General features: G+C 42.0%; 1 protein-coding gene and 1 long non-coding RNA gene across 2 annotated transcripts; both read right to left on the bottom strand.

The window, feature by feature from the left end:
* Window positions 1–8: 8 nt before the first annotated feature.
* Window positions 9–11,893, bottom strand: LOC120643958 (PHD finger protein ALFIN-LIKE 8-like). The gene is made up of 5 exons (XM_039920478.1): window positions 11,665–11,893; window positions 11,487–11,519; window positions 10,196–10,424; window positions 723–849; window positions 9–643 (listed from the first exon to the last, which is right to left on the bottom strand). Exons 1-5 carry the CDS (start codon window positions 11,753–11,755, stop codon window positions 359–361), a joined length of 765 nt encoding a protein of 254 aa, XP_039776412.1. The 5' UTR covers window positions 11,756–11,893; the 3' UTR covers window positions 9–358.
* A 395-nt stretch (window positions 11,894–12,288) lies between these two features.
* On the bottom strand, window positions 12,289–14,652 carry LOC120643959. Its single transcript, XR_005663251.1, has 2 exons — window positions 13,066–14,652; window positions 12,289–12,908 (listed from the first exon to the last, which is right to left on the bottom strand). It is a non-coding gene; the product is annotated as an uncharacterized LOC120643959 (long non-coding RNA).
* Window positions 14,653–20,482: the final 5,830 nt, after the last annotated feature.

Below are 20,482 nucleotides of genomic sequence, written 5' to 3'. Positions count from 1 at the left end.
TATGCCAGTGGCGATGGGAAATAGCAGCACACAACCTTTTAACGAATTAACATGAGTACATGGTGATACATAATGCACAACTGAGATCTAAAGCTATTCCCAAATCCAATACTACAGGCGCGCTGGGAGAAGCTTGAAGAAATACAGGCTACTACAGTTAGTTGCTAGTTACTAACAACAGAAGATCTAGAATGTCTTTGACATACAACAAACAGCACATCAAGACCCTACAGCTGGTCCTACACTGAAAGCAACGACTGAATGCGAAACCATGGGGGCAGTCGGTCCCATGTGGATGTTTTACAGCGAGTCAACCTCTTGGTTCTACAGGCATGAGCGATGGATATACCCACCAGGATCATGCTCGGGCTCTCTTGCTACTACCGCTGCAGTTCGGACACTTGTAGTGCTTGATGTGCTCGGCTTTGGCGGGAGTGATCTTGACACATTTGCCATGGAACCATGTCTCACAGGCATCACAGCATATCCAAAACTCGTCCTGTCCATAGTTGTCGCCACATGAACCACACAATGTGTTTTCATGATCATCCTCTTCCTCATCTTCCTCGCCTCCGCTGTCATCCTCATCCTTTGGAGGTGGCATCTTGGAACCCCTTGAGTTGGGTTCTGGTTGCTGTGGTGGCTGTATATGCGTTTAGTGGAATGAAGTTAGGGGCTTATTTGAGGCTAAAACAGTTAAAGTAGAATCAAAGGAATCATACTTTTGTGCCAGATTTATTGCTCTTGCTGCTGTTTTTCGGAGTTTTTTCTTTGGTTTGCTTCTTCGCAGTTCCTGTGACAACCTCATATATGGTAGGGAGGTTATTAATCATGACAAAGAGCCGCTTCCTGCAATAAAACCACAAATAGTTGATTATATATGGATGTCAGAAAATCCATCTAATTCCTTTAGAGCATAGAATCGTAGAACACCAAAATGCTCTTACAGGCCCCTAATTGTAAGGAAAATATTCCAGCAGAAGTACAAAAGAAAATTTTCCATATTATAGTTTGCATAATGAAGTCTGACGCATACATCAAATTCCTTTAGGTTATAATAAAAAGCTTTCCATATTATTATTTGCATACTAAAAAGCATCACATATCACCAAACTTGAATTCAAAAGATCAGGGCCGCAAAGACCCAAAGTATCGAACACTAGTTACAAAGCTCAGGCAGCTGCAGCCAGGCAACAATCCAGAGCCCAGGCCAATGAAATCTAGCGCTTGGATGTGCTGTCTGTGCCAGGCAGTTTTCCCAGGATCAGAAGCAAACAATCCTATCTAATAGAACTCAAAAGAGTTTCTCCATCTTGCTACCAGTTAGAAATTAATTAATGCAGTATAGTATGTTCAAAACAAATGGTCATTTTGACTATTGAAGCATCTAGAGCTATAATTTTCTAATATGGGAAGAGAATCTGCTATATCAGTGGTAAGAAAGATTCCCGCTGTATGAAAATAGAGGAATTACCCCTCCATTTATGAGAGAAAATGAATATGTCAAGAAAAATGAGCACAAGAGGACTGCAGCAACATTCAGACAACTCAAAAACATAAACGTAATCCTATCAAAATGTTAACATGACACTAGTATTAAGCTTGAATTTGAAAATATCAAGGGCACACAAAAAAAATATTATGTACAACTGAATATTTTTAAGGCCTAAATAAATAATTAGAATTCAATGTCAAATGATGCAATTACTTTTTCAATCATAATTATTATTATGTGACAAGAAAGATAAACAAATTTAATTGTTTAAAGGCTTGCCATTCATAAAGTAATTAAGTTTCATCTTTGAGTTTGACCTAAATTTTTGAAATTTCTGTGATGATGTAGAACCAAAATCAATATACCTAACACTTTCCAGTTAGAACATCAATTGCCACAACATGCCAACACCTTAGGTTAATAGCATTATTTTTGAGGGGCAATATCTCTACCACTCCACAATAATCACAATGTAGAATACTATAGCTAACGGATGCCAATGCAAAGAATGCTGAAACAAAGGGAGATAGGGCTGCAGGTTACTGAACATATGTTAAAAGATTTGCTCAGGAACCTTTTAGTTGTAATGGTCAGTTAACTTCAGCGATCTGTTACATACCAGAAGTCTAGAACAATCACTCCAGAAATTTACGCAAAAGAAGAACAAGTAGACATTATCTTTGATTTTTCTTTCGTTTTTTTCTTAATAAAGAGCTTAAAATTGAATCCTAACAAATTATGCAAACAGCATGCCAAATTGTCACAACTATTTCCATTATCTTGTGATTATAATTGCAAAATAGTTCTGCACCATGTCTACAGGGAAGCTCAAGCTCCTAAGAAAGTTTTCATGCCTGACTGGGACAGAGTAAGCCATCAAGACAGAGTAAGGTCTCCCAGCTGTCCTAATGAAACTAAATTGATTAAAAAGAGAATGAAGAAGCATACACATTTACCATGTGGATCCTTATCCATTGCAGGTCAACAAAAGATGGTGATTGGTGAGTACATGCATAAAACAAACACTCAGACAAATCACACATCTTTATTTTTGAAAGGAAAGACAAATCACAAGTAACGAGGAAAGAATATAGTGAGTAGAAGCAATTCAGTGCGAAGTGATAATCTATTCTAGTTTTCTTATCAATCTAGTCAAACTGAATTGTTCTGTTGATCCCTTGCTAGATGTCTTCCTGATTATCTTACATCAGTGCTGCACTTCTGTACCCTTGTCCTGGATTTTGTATCCAAAAGAACATGGATTCCACTATATTTCAGTAATGGAATTAGGGTGTCCACATTTCCCAAAAAAAATGTGAATGGTCATGAAATGTAGTTAGGAGTTTCCACATTTCAGGAAAAAAATGTGCAGGTTCATGAAATGATAGAACAAATAATATGCAAGAACTCGTAACATGGTAGCCCCGGCCCATGGTGCAGCAGTGCCAAAAACACACTGCATAGGATAAGACTAAGAGAACTTGGTTCGCTCATGACGGGAAATAAGGAAATAGCAGAGATGATAGAACAAAATCAAGGATCATATCTTGGTACCCTTTCCTCAAGACGGTAACCAGGAAGAAAAAAAAACATTCCATAGAAATTAAATACAGCTTGGATAGCTCATGAGGGGGAAAAAAGGAAATGACAGGGTGCAGCTAAAAATACGAGGAGAAATTACAATCACCAACACAGCAACATTGCAAGCCAGATTGCTGACGATTTTTTGGTAAACAATAGTGAACCCAATTTTATCTCCAAATTGTGGGAAACATAGTCAAGCAATCTTTGTGACATGAAAATGTTAATTCTAAACTAATTCGGTAACTCCACCCCAAGCATTAGAAACAACAAATGAAAATGGGGAGAACTGGCACAACCAGATAACAATTGTCTGAAAGCATGAGAAAATATGCATACAGCCTATACAATAACCAACAATAACAGGTAGCACCAAGAAGAACCCCTAAGAACCTATAGCTACCAAAAACCACTCTGATCCAATCCAAAGAGATAGTTCATATATATATATATATATATATATATATATATATATATATATATAGTAGGTCTATTCTATAACCTGGGTATAGAATAACCCATTCCATACCCGAGCCGCCCCTGACCCCGAGCGCCGTGCGCACCAGATCTGCCGCCCCCCGGTTCGCCCCCGGTCTAGGTGCGCCCCCCTCCACCCCGCCACCCACCCCCACTCCCAGACCACCCCACCCCCACTCCCACCATCACCACCGAACCCAGCACCTCCCATCGCCGCCCACCAAAACCGCCCCGCTCGGATCCCTGCCGTCGCCGCTCCCTCCTCCAGAAGCGCCCCCTATCCCGGCGCCTAGCTCGGATTTCTGTTTTGCCGACGCACCACCCTGCCGTCGGCGCTCCCTCATCCCCAAGACGCATCCCCAATCTCGGCGCCGCAGCACCCTCCCGACGTCCGCCCCCACGAGCTGCTGCACGGCGGCGCGCGAGCGCTGGCACAAGGTCGGCGTGGCGCTGGTCTTCCCTCCCCCAGACGCGCTCCCGATCCCAGCGCCGCACCACCCTCCCGATGCCCGCCCCACGAGCTGCTGCGCGGCGGCGCGTGAGCGTGGCAGGAGGTCGTCGCGGCGCCAGTCCTCCTCCCCCCCCCCCCCGCCCCCCCCCCCCCCCCAAGACGCGCCCCTGATCCCGGTGCCGCACCACCCTCCCGATGTCTGCCCCCACGAGCTGCACGGCAATAGGTTGGTACCCCTTCGCAGTGGCGGCAGCTTCCAAATCCCTCCGCCGTGGATTTCTTCAGATTAATGAGGTCTGAGCCTCTGACAACCCATCCCCCAGCGCAAGGTGCCCCTTTTCCTCTCGTGTATTTCTGTTGATTTGGATTGATTTCTTGCATTGATATGAAGGAACTATGGAGGTACTAGAGCATTGTTGGCCATAGATTATTGCAATCTCATAGTCACATATGGGATTTCTTCCAATCTTGCTGCACACACATGGGATCTATGTTGTCTCTGCAGGATGGTGGTAACATCCAGCAGCCGATGTGTATCCCTAACTAACGAGTTGCAGGAGACAAGCAGGTGCTCAAGATGTGCCGTGAAGCCCCCAGACCTGTCCAGCTCCCACACTAACGCCGTGAGCAGAGCAGCACTGTCCAGATTCTGTCCGTAGGAAACCTTCCTAACTTTCAGGTGCTGTCACAGATTTCTAACTGGTTCGGTGTGGTTTTCCCATTGTTGTTAGACTGTATTTCAGCTTCGTTCATTTGTTTGGGCTCTTGCATGAGATGATCCAACAAACTGTTCTCTTCTTGGTATATTTTTATTGATTACTAATTCAAGTTTGCAGTAAAGAGTAGATCTAGAAAGTGTAGAACCTATAGTTTGTTGGCTGAAGGATACTTATTCTTCATAGACCTAGATGTTTATTTGTTGACCGATAGATACCTGTTCAGATAACTAGAGCTTTAATTTCTTTTAAAAGAATTGATGACTTTTATTTGTCAATATGACTAGATGAGTTCCTGTTTAAAGAATTTAGATATGCAATAATTATAGGTGCTAGTTTGTTAAGTTCTGTACATTTTTCAGGTGAACAAACATGTTATTTGCTTTAACCACAGTTTCCTGCAACTGAACTGAGTTAAACATGTTAGCCAGCAAATGATTGTAGTTAAGAACCAATCTTGCCAAGTAAATTCAAGGAAACAAAATTGTATACCCCATGTACTGACATTTCTATTTGTCATAATGCACCGGTATACCTCTTTTTATACAAGATTAACTACATTATTGCTAGATCGAAGTCTGATTCTGTAGTGGATCTCATTGCTACCTGTCTTCATCATCACTGACAAGTTTTCTGCTAGCTCTAATGTTGCATTGCAAGCCACGCCAGCATGCTTGGGTTCATGTATGCCGCTACCACAGAGATGGCACTGCTCAAACAGTTTTCTTATGTGTTAATCTGTGTTCAGTTAACTGGATCCTCTTTGCTCTCATATGTGCTATCGTCATTATAATTGTATGCAATATTTTCTTCAGAAAGAAAAATACAGTTTGGTGTCTCTGCTTCCATTCATCCAGTTTACCATGCAATTGTGTTCAATGCTTTCATTCATCCAGTTTACCATGTAATTTTGTTCAATGCTTCTATTTACCCATTTTTGCATAGATCTGCATTGTAATCTGCAAAAATAAAACATGCATTTGAAATATGTTGGATTGGCGAAATCAATAGAGACTAGAGAGTTGTTTGGGATTCTGAACCTGAAGCTTTAGAAGAAAAGGTGTTCATTTTTTCGTTCTACATCTAGCACTAACAGCAGCAGCATCATATACCTTATTTTGTGCATTTTTTTACTCTTTACCCTTAAAACTGGGTGCCTTATTCTCCTGCATCTTTTGCCTATAAAAATATGAGATTTGATCTAAACTGTCATCATCCTGCATTTCTAGATGCCGGCTAATAGTTAACTTGGCTACCATGGAGAGTTACTATCTAAGCTGAATCTTCTCATTTAAAAAAAAACAAATAAGTTGTCTTCATTTTGCACATTAGCAAAGAAGATGGTGTTCCGTGCATGTGTCATTGTACAAGCTAGCATTTTTTTTAATGGTTGCACTCACGCCATTTTTCTATCTATCCTGTGCTTGGATAACAATTTGAGTCTTTGACCATTTTTAGTCTTAAGGATGAATATCAATAATTTTGCTTGGATGGTTCTGCGGGTCTGGTCGTCTGGATGAAGCCTCCACCTGCAGCTGCATCTGCAGGAACAATTTTAATTGAAGTTCTACATGACCTCAGATGCACCTACAAAAATCTATATACAAATGTACTGATTGTAGAACTAGCTATTGGAAACTTTGTACCTGTAAGTAATGTAATCAAGGTGTTGCCGTGAAATCTGAAATTTCAAGTACAATGTTGGATACTTGACCATAAAAGTTAATCATCATCGTTCGAGACAAAAAGGTTAATCATCATGTGTTGTTGAAACATTACGATATAACCTTATTTGTTAGTGCTCGTGAATTTGGTGGGAGAAGATCGATCTTGATTGTTCTTGTTCCACATGCAGCAGAACGTGGATGTAATAAAGAATAATTAATTTAATCTATAAGCTAATGCATCGACATGGCAAAACAAACTTTTTGAAATTCATCTAGTCGAAGGATAAGTCTCAGTCACTAAACTATTGTAATCCACAATGCACATGCGTCTACTAATGTCTCTTCACATCATTGACCAATCACACCTCCAAACCAGCAGGTAACCTCCATCATACGTCTTTCACATCGGGGGACGTCCATCACATCGGGGGAAAATGGGTAGGCAACTAACCCGATCGTGCGCACGTGGGACATGGGAGGAAAACCGCCAGGGGCAGCAAAACCAACGAGGAAAGCTGCGACGGAGAAAAAAACCAGCCGCACCCGTGGAGCAGGCGTGATCGGATGGTGCCTGGGCTGGCTCGGGTATGGAATAGTTATTCCATACCCAGGGTAGAGATTAGCCCTGGCCTATATATATATATATATATATATATATATATATATATATATATATATATATATATAACATGCCAGAGTGTTTGCTTGATGTCTGCGACATCAATCATTCGGGCGTGGAAGACTATACACCGAATATATTCTCGAATATATCCAGAGAATATCACGTGAAGGAAGTGGACAAGGCAAAAGGAATAAATAGTAATTTCAACAGTGAGTTCTACTGTATCCAGGACAATTATTGAAGCCAGCGTTATCGTCCAGCTGTCCAGGCAACAGTAAAGGAGGATAATTGAAGACGTCGGGTGTCCAGCGCTTTCTTAAGCCTGAAGGCTCCTCCCGTCTATAAAAGGAGAAGCCAGACGCACGCATTCGACACGACGACGGACAACGAACCAGACGAAGAACTCAGAGCGCATCCACCACCACTCCACCTAATTAGTAGCCATCTCACTTCCATTGTAATATAGAAATAAGGGAGAAGCTGTAATCGCCCTTCGCCTGTAAGGTAATCCAAGGTTGTGTAAGTGCTTGGGGTTTCCCGAAAGGGAAAGCCGTATGTAAGTTTGCTCTGTGGAAATGGATTAAGCTTTCCTGTGAATTTCCCTGCTTTCCTTTGAGCTCGTGCATACGGGGTGATGTCTCTACGCTAGGGACCCTAGAGGAGAAACCTCTGCGTTGAGTTGCTCTCGTTTAGCCCATGGAAAGGCGCCTGAGAGAGCCTGTGTCCGCAGAGAAGTGTTCCCTTCGGGTGGAACTGCCTGGGGAGACGGTAGGGACTGAGTCCTATGTACGCGTGGCCGGGGTTAGTTCGGGAGAAGATCGGGTAGGCCTGGTTCTGAAGCAAGCTAGCGATGCATGCGGTGAGTACCGAGTAGGATTTACACAAGCATAAGACACTCCACCGGCTGAAATTTTGGTTTCGCCAACCTGCCAAGATCGTAAGAATCGCACGCACACCATAACCCGCCTGCATATTAGATACTAATCGAGCACATATCCACATACGTCGCTATCATCCTATAAGCTAGTAGCCTTGAATTTTTGCTCCTAATATTCGCTAATCAACTGCATAAGAATCACGCACTCGTCCACCACCAACGAAGGTCGCTATCGTTGAATAGTATCGCACACCCATACTGCATAATCAAGTACTACATAATTTGCATAATCACAAGTGCTCTGCATAGTGCACTGAATAGTAAGTGAATTTGGGTGCCTGAGCCACTCAGTTGAAGTGCTCGAGCACTATTCATATTCTGAATTTGAATAGTACCTGATATTTTGAATAGTGCCACGAATTTGAATAGTAACTGCTGAATTTGAATAGTGTCGTGAATAGTTACTATTCAAATTCGTGGCACTATTCAAAATATCAAGTACTATTCAAATTCAGAATATGAATAGCGCTCGAGCACTTCAACTGAGTGGCTCAGGCACCCAAATTCACTTACTATTCGGTGCACTATGCAGAGCACTTCTTGTGATTATGCAAATTATGTGGTACTTGATTATGAAGTATGGGTGTGCGATACTATTCAACGATAGCGACCTTCGTGGGTGGTGGACGAGTGCGTGATTCTTATGCAGTTGATTAGCGAATATTAGGAGCAAAAATTCAAGGCTACTGGCTTATAGGATGATAGCGACGTATGTGGATATGTGCTCGATTAGTATCTAATATGCAGGCGGGTTATGGTGTGCGTGCGATTCTCAGGATCTTGGCAGGTTGGTGAATAGTATTCGATTTTGATATATATATATATATGGTAAGTAGACACCAGATGGATTAACAAAATGCGCACACAAGCAATACCTAGTACGGTAAGCCAGTAAACTAAGGTGCATGTAGAGTTCCCATGAGAATACAGGCAAGGATGCCATCATCTCTCTTAGTGCAAAGCCACTCTCATCCAATCCAAAGAGATAGTACATATATATAAGGTAAGTAGACACTAGATGGACAAAATACGCAAACAAGCAATACATAGTACGGTAAGCCAATAAACTAAGGTGTGTGTAGAGTGGCATGAGAATACAGCCAAGGATGCCATCATCTCTCTTAATGCAAGATGTTTTAGGTCTAGTAGAGTATAACCAAAGCAAATGTGCATCAGTAGCAAGTTTATAGGAGCAGATGAATCAACAATACCTGACTGTGAGCAATGAGTAGAAGGAAGTTTGAGATGGCCCAGGTATGTGCATACTCTTGACTTGAAGAAGATAGATCATAAGTCAAAGATGTTTAATAAATGACATGGCACGAGAGATTGAGTTCAATGTTATCATGGAGAAAAAGAATCGCTACTAAAGGAGGATGCAGATGATAGGGTATCATGATCCATCTAACCATTCTAGCACTCATTACATAGATCCTCATATTGGCCATGTTTATGAAAACTACCACATGGAAAAAAAGCATGAAGCAGGGACCTTCATCATGATCAAGCCTACAATACTAGCTACACAGGACATCTTTTGAGGTTCAAATTCTGCCTGTAACCGTTGGGCAGGTGCAAAAGAACATCAGCTAGGCGGATAAGCAGCCAAAACTGCTGGGGATGGTGTACCAATGACAACTAAGCTATAGTGCAAATGCATGTCCGGTCAGCAATAGCCAATATCTTGCAAATAGCATCCTCCATCTATGGAACAAAAGGAGAAGAAACCATGATGGAATAGAGAAACATTGGTGAGCATACTACACAAAAAAAACAATCTTGATTGACCGAATCACCAAATTCATTACCAAGAGATCAAAAATCACAAATACAATATAAAAGATAAACCAACCAGGAGCAATTAAATGCAAAGCAATGGCAGAAATCTTGGTTGGAGAAGGCACCAAGATGCATGTGGAGATTATACAACTAGTGAAGTTAGCACCAATGACGATCTGATGACCCGGAATTCCAGAACCAATATCTCAAAGAGAGAAGAATAGAGGCGTATTATTGTATCGGTTTTAGCAGAATGTGCTTCTCAACAAGACATTTGTAGAACTCAGATGACCAAAGTAACTTTAGATTTTCAACACAATCAATGCAAACAGTGATAAGGAATAACTGCGCAATAACAACAATAAGAATAGATAGAACCTCACTACTCAATAACACACAAGCATAGTAGAGTCAGATAACAAAGATTGGGTACAGCAACATGAGAAATAAATCAATAATAAGTACAGTACCTGGATTCTTTGTCAAACCCAAATCTTGCTCCAAAGTAAAATGCCACAGCCAGCAGCCAAGCATCACTATGTACGGCGACAAGTGACAACCAATCTTTCTCCTCCATTCCATCACGTGCAAAATTAATTCCTAGAGCTGGCTCTGGAAGTTCAGGAGGAACCTCTTCTGCAGGCAAGTTCACTTCCCATGTTTCATTGGGAAGGCCATACAAACACAGATTCTCTTTCTCTGCAATCAAAATATTATGCCTTAAGCTTCTGAGTCTCTGTCGAGATTCTTTCTTCTATGCTATTTGACTCATAAGAAACCAGAACCAAGAATGTTTGGAAAAGACTGCAACTGTATGCATACTGAAAAAAAGAAACTACAGAGAGAATAGAAAGAAACAGAAACACATGAAAACAAGAGTACGAATGTACAACTCAGGTTTAGTGGCTACCAGTGTCCATTAAGATAACCCTTAAAACGAATACCAAGAAAAGCACATAGTAATAAGAAACTTAAGATAGTAAAAGCTAATTGGTTATTCCAGGAGTAAATATAATAACAATAAGAGGAAGATTCCACTTGGATGCCAAGGAAATCTATTGGGCCATGATAAGGGAGTAACCTTGTGTCAGTGCTAGTCTCCTTATGCTCCAGTGACTTCCCTAGTGCATAGTATTATTCTTTTTGCGTCGTCACTGAAAGCGACCATAACTTCTCGCTTGCCCAAACGAAAGGCCAAAAATACCCCTCCTGAGTCCTGACTCATGAGGTGGGCAACGTGCCAACGTGGTCACTTGACACTACTTTCTACTCCCCTGCTCTCCCGAGCCCAAAATAACAGTACGGGCAAACGTCATCCAATTGGGTAAGTCGCTTAACAAAGGGATAGAAAAAGAAAAGGAGCTCCCTCCTATACCTCATTCGTCCAACCTCCTTTTGTTAGCACCAAACTGATCTGATAGCAGATCGACAGTGAGAAGCACCAAAGCAACAGAGAACAATTCCATCAAACTTTTCTGCGAGAGGTAAAAAGGCACAGAAGCTTTCCCTTCAAGGCCAAATTCCCCAAACCAGCAGAGAGAAAAAAAATCCAGCAAAATCCAGGAATGGATGGAAGCGAGAAGCGAACTAGAACCAAATCCACAGAAAAAAAAATTACCCCTCCCAGCAAGGAACACAAAAATCACACAAGACCTCCCAGTCAAGCTCCTCGAAGACCCAATCATTCCGGCACGAAACAGCACGAACGCGACCGAATCGCACGAATTCCAGGCTCAAGTACAGCGAATCGGAGGAGCTCACCTGGGTCGCACTGCTGGTAGAACTTCTCCACGTCTGCAAAAAAAAAAACCAGCAACGGGGAACCAAATCAGCCACCCAGGACCCAACCGATCGAAGGCTCCGGAGCCCCAGGAACCCCCCGAACCGTTCAAAGCCCCGCCGCAAGGGCGGCAATGGAAGGAGGAGCAGCGGCACGTACCGGTGGTGAGCGCCTTGATCATGCCGGCCCGGCGCGCGCGGAAGTCCCGGAACACGTCCTCCGGCGTGCGGGGCGTGCCGCCGCCGTCCATGTCCCCGGCGCCGGAGCTCGGGCAGGGGGGCGGGCTAGGGTTAGGGTTTTGGGCGGCCGCCGAGGTGAGGGGGGTTGGGGGAGCTGGAGCTTGAGGACAGCGAGACTGCGAGAGCGACCGGGATTTTTAGGCGAGGCCGGAGGGAGGGGACGGGGGGGGGACCAGGGCGCGGATTTTGAATCACGCCGAGGGGGTGGATGAAACATTTGCAAGGACGCTTTTACCCGGAGGAATTACGCATCAGCCCCTGGGCGTACCATGATTTTCCAGTTGCGACCCTGATGCGGAAACGGTCAGCCGGCATGCCAGGCGCGGTCAAAACTGTGAAAGCCTCCGCCACTGTCGTGCCGGGCCCACTTGCCAGCGAGCGTAAACATGCCTTTGAGGATGCAGGACTTTACTTATCTACTAGCATCTGCTTATGGAAGATTAAGATGTTTTTCATGGATACATGAACATAAGCGTATCTTCTTCTGGCAGGACGGACAGAAGCAGATAACAGTGATTTCAAAATCGAGGGGCATGAATGCCAGTGAAGTCTGAATATCAGTATTTTGAATGCTTGTGATTTGGTTCCAAGTACAACAGTACAACAAGAGAAAGGACAGCCTCAAGTGGCAACAGAGCAGCAGTTGGTGCTGCATTCACTCACGTGCAGCAGCATCATGCATGCATCATCCCAGGAGTTTCACAATGGTTTCATTTCGTGTCAACAAAAGCACACAGAGCTGGCACAGTGGACAGCTACACGCAAACAATGTTACAATCCCTGTAGGGCGCCGTAGATGCCAGATATGCAGCTCTTGATTGTCCTCTTTGGAGCATCATCAGATCCTAAATGAAGATCCTGTGCAAGATAAGAGTGCCAGCACCAGAATGGCTGAATGGGCCTTCCTTCAGCCACTAATTAACAGAGAAAGCGCCAGTCTCCTGTTAATTCAGAGGGATGATTTGTACGGCATTACTAAACAGTGCGGTCTCAGAATGCCTATCGCAGACTTTGTCTCCGTTGAAACAATTGCAGACCTACCCCCAAAGCATATTCTGAAATAATTGCCATCCAGACCGGGGTCTTCAGAATTCAGATTGGTTTTTAATGGTGCCAGCAGGTCCATGGACAAGATCCTTGTTAACTCCATAGCATGTGAATTTCCTGGTGATTTGTATGTAACAGTTGTTAGAATGGAAATGCAAACAAAGAAGTGTCATTGCGTAATCAGTAAGCCACATCAAGGTATTCCAGATTTATCAATGAGGGTGGAGTTGCAGAGTAAGACAAAGACCCTACCACGATAACATGTGATCAGTACCTGTTTTGTTTATTACGAATGGAACTTCCTTTGAGGACAAGCTTCAGCAAAAGCCTTCACCAAAGCCTCTTTGGCAATTTTGTATATCACTGGAGATATTGTGCCTTCCTCGGCAAATCTGATAGCATCACGGTACAGATCATTACACTGCCAGGCAAAAGGTCCTTTTGAGCTTTCGAGAACTGCAGATAACAAGTCATCCTTGGCATTTTTTGACCATCGTTTCAGTATATATTTATCAGGAAGCACTCGCACGCCAATAGCAACAAAAACCTTTAAGATATGCCGACACAGCATCCCAGCAAATTCAAATTTGTGGCAACTGCAAGTCATGCTGCTCTCAAAGGCATTACGGACAACAGTGTATCTACTATTGGCAATGCCAGATTTAGTTACTTCAAATTTGCTAATGCCTCCATTTTCAATCAGCTTCACTAAAAGGTCTGAGGATCCAACAAGCTCATCCTGAAACAAGCCAAACATAAATTTGGTGTACAGCTCAGATGCTTGTTTCTCCATTGGGTATGAAGTCTTCATGACCATCTTGCACCCGAAGCTTGCAATGTCTTTCTGGAGTTCATTCTGATAATGTAGCAGCATCGCTTTATCAAACTGCAATACTAAATCTGGTAGTCGCGATGAAATTCCTCTGTAAAAACTTGAACATTGTCTCCCACTTCGGTGCATTTGACCATTTCACCGAAGAAGCTATCTTTAAGGTAGACAGGCACCCACTGATGACGGATGTTATATATTGTTTGCAACCACTTACTCCCTAGCAGATTACACTTGTTAAGCAAAACCCTCCATGTTGACTCAAACTCATCAATCCTTTCCAATTTACTTACACAATCCTTGAGCTCTTGCTTGAATGATGGGTGTGCTGCATAAACAGGAGCCAACCTCTCCCTGCAACTGGAGAAGATATCTCGCTGGCAAAATCGTTGTCCAACTTCATCAAAGACTTTGATGGCAGCCATCTCAACATCCCTGTCATAATTCATCGTGAACGACACTGGCTTCTTCCCACCCATAAAGGTGAGTCAAGTCTCAAACAACCACACATACGATTCCTCACTCTCATCCGTCAGGAGAGCGTACCCAACACACGGTTGAAATGCTGAAGCAGGCTCTTGCGTGACATCGCCGCTGCGTCCACGGGCAGTGGTTTCGAAGGAATCGGCATCTCCATTTGCAATCCGGCCAGATGGCGCCTTAGATGGCTTGTTGCTGGAACGCTTGTTTGGGGGTGTCTGCTGCACTGTCAGTACCCAAGGACGGGAAGACCATCCCAGCCTCCGGAGCAGGCGCCGCCTCCGCCTCCGCCGTCGCGCCGCAGTCCGCATCGCCGGTGTCGACGGGCATGATAGCCCTGGACGAGTTCTAGAACTCCTCGGATTGGGGGGGAAATCAGCGGAAACTAGCGGGATGAATCGAAGTATGGACAAGGCGCCAGGGTAGAACTGGTGTGAGTTTGGAGTGGAGAGCGGAGTCCGGTGAGGAGGGGCGAAGTGGCGGCGGCCGGCCGCCGGGGAGACGAGACCGCAGTGAGTGAGTGACGGCGCTCCGGACGAGACGCTTCTTCCCGACCTGATGTGATGGGCCGTGGGCTGTTGGGCTCATGGGCCAAAAGTTAAACTCGTGGTGGGCCAACTGGATCTCTCGGAACAGCAAGGATTTTTTTTCATTTTTGTATTTAAAAAAAATTAAAATTTCAAAAATATATGACGGTTTCGAAAAAATTCAAAACTATACCCCTGTCGCCCCTTGCCTGGGCGACAGGGGGCCTGTCGCCCTCTGGCTGGGCGACAGGACCTAAATGTAAAAAAAATTACATTTAGGTCCTGGCGCCCGGGACGCATTAAACAGCGAACTTGTAAAATAGATATAAAATCGTAGAAAAATCAGAAAAATACAAACTCAACTGTTCTGAATTCTATGAAACAAGATCTACAACTTTTGTTATATAAAGTTTTTCATTTGATCAATGTATCTTGCTCTATTTTAAATACTAGTTTAATGCACTTTTATTTAAATCTCAAGATCCATCCTTTGGATGCATGTCATCTTTAGCCAGAGTGCTGCATATGGTAAGTATAGGCTTGTACAAAATTGGTAGGCCCATAAAATATTTCTAGAATAAGTTTTTAAATTAAATCTTGCAATATGTCTAGTTTAAATGAGTTATTTATCCATGCTGCTATACTGAGTTTTAGAAGCCATAACTTTTACAGTACCATTATTTTATTTCCTAAGAGCTACAAAAAAAGTTTGGTAAATTTTAGATAAGCACAACTAGACCAAATGAATTATTTCAAATTTTTTCTAGGTACAAGAACTATTTTTCTTGATTTAGTGCATTTACCTTAGTCATAATTCATTTGGTCTAGTTGTGCTTATCTAAAATTTACCAAACTTTTTTTATAGCTCTTAGGAAATAAAATAATGGTACTGTAAAAGTTATGGCTTCTAAAACTTAGTATAGCAGCATGGATAAATAACCCATTTAAACTAGACATATTGCAAGATTTAATTTAAAAACTTATTCTAGAAATGTTTTCTAGATCTACCAATTTTGTGCAAGCCTATGCTCATCATATGCAACACTCTAGCCAAAGGTGACCTGCATCCAAAGGATGGATCTTGAGATTTAAATAAAAGTGCATTAAACTAGTATTTAAAATAGAGCAAGATACATTGATGAAATGAAAAACTTTATATAACAAAAGTTGTAGATCTTGTTTCATAGAATCCAGAACAATTGAGTTTGTATTTTTCCGATTTTTTTTATGATTTTATATCGATTTTACAAGTTCGCTGTTTAATGCGTCCCGGGTGCCAGGACCTAAATGTAAATTTTTTTTACATTTAGGTCCTGTCGCCCAGGCAGGGGGCGACAGGGGTATAGTTTTGAAATTTTTCGAAACCGCCATATATTTTTGAAATTTTAATTTTTTTTAAATATAAAAATGAAAAAAATCCGCACAGCAAAGGAAAACGGGCCAGATGTTTTCAGAAACATTTTGCTCCGTCCCTCTGCTCTGGTTCAAAAAAAATGCCGTTATATGAATTTCTATTAAGCAATGTGATGATTGGCATGCCCTTTTGACTTTTAACCAGAATAATGTTGATTGAGATAATTTTCAGTCTTCCAGGTGACTTTTTCTTCAGTGTGATGATTCCACTGAATTTTGTACATTTTAACCACCTTTCGACGAGTACTCCTTTCTTTTTGATTAAGGATCTTGATAGGATGTTCATCATAAGAAAGGTCGGGTTCCACGAAGATCTCCTGTTGTTCAATAATTTTCGTAGGAACTCGGACGCATTTCTTGAGTTGAGATCATGGTTGGAAATAGCCCGCTATAGCCTCGCTATAGCATGCTAATAGCTTTTTAGGAGATCTACCGCTACACTATATAATATTTGTTCGCTATATCCGCTAAAGGAGGTTTTATGAGATTTAGCCATGCTAAATGTCCGCTAAATAGGTTTTTGTGAGACTTAGCAGCGCTAAATGTCAATTGGGTACTATTGGATAGTTAAGAGACGTGTTAGACTCAAATTTTAGGTGTTAGACCAACGATACTTATAATTTGTATGAGATTATTTATTATTTTATCATTCATCTAAATGATTTAGCTTTCACTATAGCCCGCTATAGCTTTTAGAGAAAGTTACCGCTAAACTTCATAGCCCGCTATTTCCAACCTTGGTTGAGATACATGAAACACATTGTGGATTGCTGCGAGTTGCGAGGGAAGTTGCAATCGATAAGCCATGGGTCCACACTCTTCGATGATCTCATAAGGTCCAATGTATTGAGGAGCCAATTTGCCTTTGATTACAAAGCGTTGAACGCATTTGGTTGGTGAAACACATAAGTAGACACGATCACCCATATTGAATTGCAAAGGCTTCCTCCTTTTATCAAAATAGCTCTTCTGCCTAGACTGAGCTGCCCTCAAGTTTTCTTGTATCACTTTTACTTGCTCCTCAACCTCGACCACTAAATCATGTCCGAATATTTTATGCTTGTCTGTTTGTGACTAACTCAAAGGAGTTCGATATCTGCGACCGTACAAAGCTTCAAAGGGTGCCATTTTCAAACTAGCTTGATAACTGTTATTATATGAGAATTGCGCCAGGGGTAAACATTTGTCCCAATTTTTGCCATAATGAATGACACATGATCTAAGCATATCTTTAAGAATTTGGTTCACTCTTTCGGTTTGTCCATCAGTCTGCGGATGATAAGCAGAGCTTCGAATTAATTTGGTTCTGAGAGCTTCCTGAAGTTGTTCCCAAAATCGTGCTATAAACTGAGCACCACGATCAGAAATAATTATCTTGGGTACACCATGCAGACAAACAATGCGATCAAGATAAATTTCCGTATATTTTCTAACCCTATATTCAGTATGTACTGGAATAAAGTGAGCTGTTTTTGTGAGTCGATCAACAATAACCCAAATAGAATCATGATGCTGCGAGATATTGGGTAAGCCCACAATGAAATCCATGTTGATGTCATCTCATTTCCAAGATGGCAGAGGTTGGAGGGTTCCATCAACTTTCAAATGACTAGCCTTTACCCTCTGACAAGTGTCACACTCTGCAACATATTTAGCAATTTCCTTTTTCATTCGTGTCCACCAAAAATTTTGCCGAAGATCTTGGTACATTTTGGTGCTAACAGGATGGATTGAAAATTTGGAGAGATGTGCTTCATCAAGAATTTGCTTTCGGAGTTCCTGATTTCTAGGAACGACCAAGTGACTTTCAAACCACAAATTCCCTTTGTGATCTACACGGAAACATTTGTATTTTTCCGTTCACCTTCTAACACTTTCTGTTTGATAATCCCAACACCTTTGTCATGTACTTGTGCCATGATGACTCGGTCATAAAGGGTTGGTTCAATGGAGATATGATTCAAAGTCCCTTCAGGAATAATCTCCAGATTTAGCTTCTGCATTTCAGCACATAATGTCTCGTTGTATGATTCAACTGAGAGGCAGTTACAGTGAACTTTACGGCTGAGAGCATCAGCTACAACATTGGTTTTGCCGGGATGATAATGAACTTCAAGATCATAATATTTGATTAATTCTAGCCACCTTCTTTGCCTCATATTTAGATCACTCTGGGTGAAAAATATATTTGAGACTCTTATGGTCAGTGTAAATGTTGCAATGAGTACCCATAAGATAATGTCTCCAAATCTTGAGAGCATGAATAACTGCTGCTAGCTCAAGATCATGAGTTGGATAATTGAGTTCATGAGGTCGGAGTGCTCGAGAAGCATAAGGGATAACCCAATTTTCTTGCATAAAAACACAGCCAAGACCAGTACCCGATGCATCACAATAAACATCATATGGCTTACTGTTGTTAGATTGAGCCAAGACTGGTGCTGTGGTCAGATGTGCTCTTAAGGTGTGGAATGCTTCATCACATTTCACATCCCAATTATATTTCACACCTTTCTTTAAAATCTCAGTCATTGGTTTAGCAATTCTAGAGAAGCCCGGAATGAATCTGCGGTAATATCCTGCTAAACCAAGAAAACTGTGGATTTGATGAACGAAAGTAGGAGGTTTCCAGTCCATCACTTCTTCAACTTTGCTGGGATCGACTGATATTCCTTGGTCCGAAATTGTGTGGCCCAAGAATTTCACACTATTTAATCAAAATTCACATTTTGAGAACTTAGCATAGAGCTTATGGTCTCTGAGGGGTTGAAGAACAATGCGTAAGTGTTTAGCATGGTCTTCCTCATTCTTAGAATAAATCAGAATGTCGTCAATAAAAACCACGACGAACTTGGCAAGCTCCGGCATGAATAATGAATTCATGAGATACATAAAATAGGCAGGAGTATTTGTGAGCCCGAAAGACATGACCAAATATTCATAGAGCCCGTATCGTGTTGAAAAAGCAGTCTTAGGAATATCACATAGGCAAATCTTGATCTGATGATAGCCAGAGCGAAGATCAGTCTTTGAGAAGATTTTGGCACCAACCAACTGATTAAAGAGAACATCAATGGGGGAAGTGAATATTTATTTTTAATGATTACCACATTGAGAGGTCGAGTCAACACCAGGGTTCACCAAACCGGTGGGAACCGGTCCGGTTTGACTGGTTACCGGTCAAACCGGTCCGCCCCGGTTCCGGTTTGGACCGGTACCAAACCGGTCCAAATTCAAAATTCAAATTTAAATTCAAAAAAATGAAAAATTCTCAAAAAAATTCCTAAAAATACTTCAAGGTGCGACGAATCTAATGGTGTCAAATTTTCTCAAAAATTTGTTCATTTAGTATAGTTTGCGGCGATTTGAAGTTAAACAAAAAAACGTGCATACAAAAGTATACAAATACAATGTAAAAGTAGTACAAAAAAGGATTGGAGGGTTTATTTAGACTAAAATATGTTATACAAACATTCATTTAGTATACTTTACGGGCATTTGAATTTAAACCAAAAAAGAAAAAAAATTGAATTTGGTCGGTTACCAGTCAAACCGACCGGTCGGTAAACCGGTCAAACCAGCCGGTATACCGGTCTAACCGGCCGGTATACCGGTACGAACCGGTTGTACTGTGAAATTTGAATTTAAATTTGAATTCCACCGGTACCGACCGGTTTCCGGCCAAACCGGACCGGTATACCGGTACCGGACCGCACCGGTTTGGCCGGACCGGTCGGTAAGTAAAACCCTGGTCAACACACAACCTCAAACTATGATCCTTTTTCTTCACAAATAGGGCTGGGCAACCCCACGGTGATGCACTTGGGCGAATGAAGCCTTTGTCTAGAAGTTTTTGAAGCTGAATTTTCAATTTGGCTAACTCCTTGGGTGGCATTCTGTAGGGTCGTTTGGAGATAGGTGTAGTGCCTGGCTGCAATTCTATGATAAACTTGATTTTTCTATCTGGTGGCATTCCTGGTAAGTCATCCGAAAAAACATCAACATACTCACATACCACCGGAATATCTTCTAGTTTGACTCCTTGGATCGCGAAAGCGCAAGAATTTATGCACTCCCGGAAAGGCAAGTAAAGAGTCATGGCTCCGTGATCGGGTGAATTTATTTCAACAGCTCATGCAAGAATATCAAGTGTAACTCTTTGTTTAGTCATCCAATTCATCCCCAAAATAATATCCATGCCTTCTAGTCCCAAGATGATCAAGTCAGTTTTGATAATTTTACTACCCAGCTTGATTGGAACACGTCGTGTGATTTGATTGGAAGCTATTTTACTACCCGGTGTTGATATCATATATGACCCTTTAGTGTGACTGAAATCAAATCCCATTCTAGCATCAAATTTGGCACAGATGAAGCTATGCGATGCAACCGAATTAAATAATATAACTGTAGGCTTGTTGTGGATAGAGAATATTTCCGAC

This window comes from Panicum virgatum, chromosome 8K, assembly GCF_016808335.1.
Source record: "Panicum virgatum strain AP13 chromosome 8K, P.virgatum_v5, whole genome shotgun sequence".
NCBI lineage: Eukaryota > Viridiplantae > Streptophyta > Magnoliopsida > Poales > Poaceae > Panicum > Panicum virgatum.
The sequence above is the reverse complement of the archived record's forward strand: the minus strand, read 5'-3'. Positions and strand labels throughout refer to the sequence as shown.